The 5920-nt window shown below is 42.7% G+C and overlaps 1 protein-coding gene across 12 annotated transcripts in view; it reads right to left on the bottom strand.

Annotated features, from left to right (window-relative positions):
- The window catches only part of gulp1a (GULP PTB domain containing engulfment adaptor 1a), a 60180-nt gene that overhangs the window by 10565 nt on the left and 43695 nt on the right, over positions 1 to 5920 (bottom strand). For all 12 annotated transcript variants that reach the window (XM_017303350.1, XM_017303354.1, XM_017303369.1 and 9 more), the window contains 3 exons: positions 3097 to 3168; positions 464 to 562; positions 105 to 242 (listed from right to left, as the gene is read on the bottom strand). In XM_017303350.1, coding sequence (XP_017158839.1) covers positions 105 to 242; positions 464 to 562; positions 3097 to 3168 — 309 coding nt within the window. The remainder of the gene's footprint in view (positions 1 to 104; positions 243 to 463; positions 563 to 3096; positions 3169 to 5920) is intronic.

Below are 5920 nucleotides of genomic sequence, written 5' to 3'. Positions count from 1 at the left end.
ACACATTAAAAACACGTACACATTAAAAACACGTACGCATTGAAAACACGTACACATTAAAAACACGTACACATTAAAAACACGTACACATTAAAAACACGTACGCATTTTTCACTGTCGAACACGTAGCAGAGGTGCTTGTTGGACTCGGAGTCTTTGCAGATGAAGGTGAATATCCGTTTGTCCGTCTTGTCGTCGGCGCAGAACGATATCCGGTGCAGCTGACAGTTGTGCTGCACATCCTGCGGCACAAAATCCTCCGTTACTCACAGACCGGACCAACCGGATCCGTCCTGGAGGGAAACCACTTTCACATCGTAATGAAATCTGGATGTGGAGCAGATCCACCATCGGAGCGTGGAAAACCGTGGGTTGCCATGGTTACCCTCCGCCATTTCATATGGGATGTTTCTGCCCCATCAGTTTCGGTCAAACCGTGGAGAACGGACCCGACTGGACTCACCTTGGTTTTGGGGTCCAGGATCTTCACGCCGTAGATGGAGATCTGAAGCTCCACTTTGGGAATCTTCTGGCCCTCCGACTTCTTGATGTGCCTCTGAAACTGACGGACACAAAAACAGAAAAACGACATTTTCTAGTTGTCAACTAGAAAATGACCAAACAACTAGACCTGCTTCACGCCTCAACGCTGGGCTGAAGCTGCTGGAACTATTGCATTTAGCTTCCATGTGTAGCATTAGCGGCGGCTAAATAATGTTAGCATAGCAATTTAGCATGAGCTAACTGATGTTTACGGTTAGTGCTATAGGATCAGTTTGGCTAACTCAGCGATGCTCAACGTTGCCAAAAACTTAAAAACCAGGATGGTAGATGTATGGAAAGCCAAACAGACCAAAGTTGTCATACTTTGCACAGTGATAAAGTTTTTATTTTTTTATATAATTAAAAAGTAAAATGTGTTTTTATTGTGTTTGCAGCCGATAGTCAGTAATTCACTGCATGAATCTTGAAGTTTTCATACAAATTAATGGTAAATTCGACATCAATTAATTTAACTTCCCTTTGGGATTGATAATGTATTTTTAATGTAATTAGAGATATCCTAATTTACTATAATATGTCTTGCCATAAACTAATTTCAGTGTGTTGAAGATGATTTTATGGTAAAATGGCCTGCCATAGCCCTGCTGACCCTTCCTGGGTTGATGGGCAGCAGCAGTTGATGGGCAGCAGCAGCTGCTGTGTATTATGTCACAACCTTTCAGAATAAAATCCGTTTGTTAATTTAACCTGAACTTTCTGTTTGGGTGTTTTATTTTGAAAGTATTCAGGCTTTTCAGAGCATGTTTTTTCTGGACGTGAACTCAGAGGAGGGCTAGCTGGTGTGTCAGGGATGGTAACCATGGCGACCTGGTCTCCACTGTGAGACGTGTTGCAACAATGGAGTCCTGGCGTCGGGAGAGCAGGCCTCCCCATCGGCGGCCTCTCACGATTTGGCAGGAGGCGTTGGGAAGAGGACATCTTCCCAGGCTGGGCCTGGACTGGGATGTATGCTGGGGTCAAAGGTCATCCACTGGGGAGCTCAGGGAAACTGGGCACTTAAATCCTGACCAACTGCAGTAGACTGTCTGGGGGTTTATGACCAGTTTGCCACCAGTTTTACCAGTAAAATTAGTTTCTGCGTTTTCATTATAAATGAGAGCAAATCTTTGGCAGTATTCAGATGACGTCCACACAATTAAAAAGATTTCTGTGTTTCTATTAAATAAGAAAATTACAATGAATAAGTTTTAATTATAAAAAAAAAAAAAAACAACCCAGAGCTCAAATTAGTGTTTTTGTTTGTTTTTAACTTGGTGTTTCCATAAAGCAAATTTATTTGTAAAATTATGCAGTTTTATGGTCAATGGAAACAGTTTAAGATGTGTTGGGAAAACTTGTAGGAGAGAAAATTCACGTTTATCACATTTTTATAGTTTCAAAACAATAAAAAAAAAAAGTTTATTGCTGATTTCTGGCAATAATTTGATGTGTTTTGGTAAATGAGTCATTTCAAAAACCAAAAACTCAAAGACTGTCAAATCACACTGCACTGGAACTGGCCCGTTACCTAGCAACCCCGGCCAGGCCCGGCCCCGTTACCTAGCAACCCCGGCCAGGCCCGGCCCCGTTGCCTAGCAACCCCGGCCAGGCCCGGCCCCGTTGCCTAGCAACCCAAGCAGAGTTCCAGAGCGTTGGGTCAGCTGGTTTTGGTTATTTAATGGATGCTGCACTGCAGAAACACAAAACCTTATCAGGTATTTTGATCTAGTTTCAAGTGAAAATATCTTCGTTCCCTTAAATAAAACAAAACTGACTTAAAAGTAACTTTTCAGCAACATATAGGAGCTTGATTCAAGTCAGTAATTAATGTTTATGAATAAAGTTCTGGTTCTACTGGCAGATTATTTCACTTATTATCTAGAAGGTTTTCACCAACATTAAGAAATTACTGACTAAAAACAAGCTTTTATTTCCCGCTGAAAAGTTACTCGGTTAGATTTTGTAATTTTTTTTTTTAGTGTACTGAGACATTAACAGTAGAAATTAGACCAAAAATACTTGGTAAGATTTTGCGTTTTTGCAGTGTTTTATTGTTGAAACCACGTGCCGCGTTCCTGTTGGTTGTGCAGAAGGCTCCACTTGTGCTTTTCAAAGACGTACGGTTGTGTAATTACGCATCTGTTTGCAGCCAAAAAGCAGCTCAAGACAGGCAGAACTCTTGATTTAGTGAAAAAATGTGTTGTATATTATATATAGATCGATTCAGGGCAGCATGAAATGCCCCCTTTAATGTTTCCGGGTTATTCTTTATCAGAATACAGCTGAAGATCAAGTAAATGTGTTTCTGTTGGTGAGTAGCGGCCGTCGTCCAGCTGCGGTTTGGCTTGATTTAATGTGAAGTTAACGATCTGAACCCGCCGCCGTTTATTTTAATGTTTTACTCAGAAAAATCAAAGTGTTTCAGCGAAGGAGCTGATGAATAATCCATCCAGCAGAGTTTCCTGCGCTGGACGAACTGCTCATCCAGCACTTCCAGGCATCGACACCTGAAAACCTCCCAGGTCACCTTGAGCCAACTCTGCTCAGCCTTACCTTCAGCTTCCTCACTGCGTCCTTCACCACTTCGGTGCCTTTCGGGGCTTCCACCTCCGTGTTTCCCAGGAACTGCAGAAGAAGAAAATGCAACATTTTTCCGTCTGATCCTGCATGAAATGAGAAAAAGTGTCTTCTGCTTTTTGTTAGGAAAGTACGGAGCCCCTAAGGGGACATGGAGGAAAAAAAAAAGGAAAGAAATCTCGGCTTATTATCTCGAGATCCCGACTTTCGAGATAATAAGTCGGGATTTCTTTCCTTTTTTTTTCTCTCTCCATGTCCCCTTAGGGCAGTGGTGTCAAACTCATTTTTATTTTGGGCCAATCAAAAATCTGAATGTTCTTAAAGGGCCGGTTGCACCAGAATCTATTGATAAAACCAATAAAACTGTTAAAATATCAATAAATAGCTGTTCCTCCAGGATTTCTGATTATTTTAGTGTTTATTTTTGAAATCAAAATGACAGATTTTGTGGTGAATATTAAGAAATATTTGTAATTGTTATTTTTTTTTCAGTATTTACGTTAAATGTGATTCTATCACTCGCTCTATCGGTTACGGATTCAATGTTTTTGACCAATTTTGAGAAAATTAGCAGTAAAATCAGGACAAAAATGTGGACATTTTTTGATTTTGTGTGATTTTTGCAGATTTGTGAAAAACTGGACGGACCTATTGATGTAATTTGGAGTCCAGAGGGCCACATAAAAAGCTACGGCGGGCCAGATTTGGCCCCCGGGCCTTGAGTTTGACACCTGTGCCTTAGGGGCTCCGTAGGAACGTTTTTCAGATTTTCACTGCAGTTTTAAAATCAAAGATAAGAAGTTAAAAAAGGTCGTCGGTATTTTTTTAACGATTTTTATTGGATTTGGTCAAAAACAGTTAAAAAAAAACTTTCTTTATAAAAAGTCACCAGAAAATAAGTTTTCATTTCTTCCATTTGTCTCCGTTGAAGTAAAGACTGTCTGTGTTTTAGCTTTAGCATTAGCTTCTGCTAAATAATGTGTTAGCATAGCAAGTTAGCACTAGCTAACTAGTGTTTCTGATTAGTGCTTTAGTTTTTAACGTTTTTAACGTTTTAGTTAGCGATGCCAACCACTGCAAACCCAGCATGGTGAATGTATGGAAAGCCAAACGGGTCAAAATGCGCATGCTGTGCAGTACCTGAAGTTTTCTAGTAAACATTGTGGTAAAGATTTAACTCATTAAATGTAACTGCAGATCCAGAAAATGTGTTTTTATTGTGTTTTCAGCTGACTGATGATAAATATTGTTGAAAATATTTATCCCATAAAGCGTAGGAATCCTGTATTGTGCTTTTTATCCAACAGATGGCGCCATTTTCCTCCCGCTGAGCTCGACGTGTGCAGCCGGCTCCATTACCAGGCTTCATAAATATCAATGTTGCTCCTCTAAAGGCTGTAGGAAACAAAATAAGGAGTTCGGCCATCGGAGCAGAGCAAACAGCCGTGGATCGTCTTCAGCATCCAGAGTAAATGCTGACTCTGCTAATCCCCGTTAGCAGATGCTAACGATGCGCAGCCATGGCTGTCCATGTTCTGCCTCCATGAAAATAAACTCTTCCTTTATAACTTTAACCAGATTTACAGCGTTGGAGAATCATCTACGTGTCAAATGAGCCCATCTTGCATCTGATCCGGACTGGAGCAGTTTTATTTTAAATCGTTGCTGAGAAGTGAAGCGGTTTCTAATGAACTGTTGGAAAACGGCAGATGAAGCTTTTATGCAGAATGTCAGCGCTGCGCCTCGGCGTGACAAATGAACTCTGTGCGGAGTGGCGGTCACGTCTGCGGAGCCCAGAATAGAAAAGAGCAGCGCGTGTTCTTGACCGTTGCATTGTGGGGCGGCGACCGGGGACGGTCGAGGAGGCGACTCGAGCTCCGAGGCTCATCCATCAAATGATTCACGCCGCTGAAAAACGAGCCGGCCTCCCGTCCACGTTTCCACCTCAGGCCGGCCCGAGGAGTTCGTTCAGACGACGCAACAAAGAGCCGAGTCCGAGCGCCGCTAGAGCCGACCGGCTCGCATGGAGGGAAGCGCATTGAATGCGACTAATTTAACACGAAAAGCTCCGACTGTGACTCTGATGATCAACAACTCGCTTCTCTTCTGGGGAGACTGGAGACACTTTCTGGTTCCTAACTGGTCCAATAGAGCAACTTCTGAACCAGGAAGGTTTAAAACATTCCTGTAAATATATGATGATTTTCTGCAGAGGATCATAGAGCAGTGAGACACGGATTATGTTTCCTTATCCCAGAGAACAACATCTGGTTCCAGTGAGCTCAGGATCTGCTGACCTGAGGGGTCATCAGGATCTGCTGCCTCGCTTCGTTTAGGGAGGCAGCAGATCCTGATGACCTCAGGGGTCATCAGGATCTGCTGCCTCGCTTCGTTTAGGGACCCCTCAGGTGACCTCAGGGGTCAACATGGTTCTCTGGAGCTGAAACTTGTTTTTCAAGACCAAGACGGGACGATTAAAGGCCAAGATGAAGACCAGACCTTCTAGAACAAAACTAAACCTTCTGAGACGAAGATCAAGACAGAACCACCATGTTATGGTTGCATGTCATTAGCATATGCTAATGCACAGTGCTAAGACGCTCTGTAGTCTAAGCTACGAGGAGGATATATGGAATCAAAGTGACTTGAGGAGGACTTGAAGAGGCCTGGATGCTAACTGGGGGCTAACTGGAGGTTAACTGGATGCTAACAGGGGGCTAACTGGAGGCTAACTGGATGTTAACAGGAGACTAACTGGATGCTAATGGGGCTAACTGGAGGTTAACTGGATGCTAACAGG

The sequence above is a fragment of the Poecilia reticulata genome, linkage group LG2 (assembly GCF_000633615.1).
Source record: "Poecilia reticulata strain Guanapo linkage group LG2, Guppy_female_1.0+MT, whole genome shotgun sequence".
Classification (NCBI taxonomy): Eukaryota; Metazoa; Chordata; class Actinopteri; order Cyprinodontiformes; family Poeciliidae; genus Poecilia; species Poecilia reticulata.
Note: the sequence above shows the minus strand (reverse complement) of the source record. Positions and strands in the feature narration are given on the sequence as shown.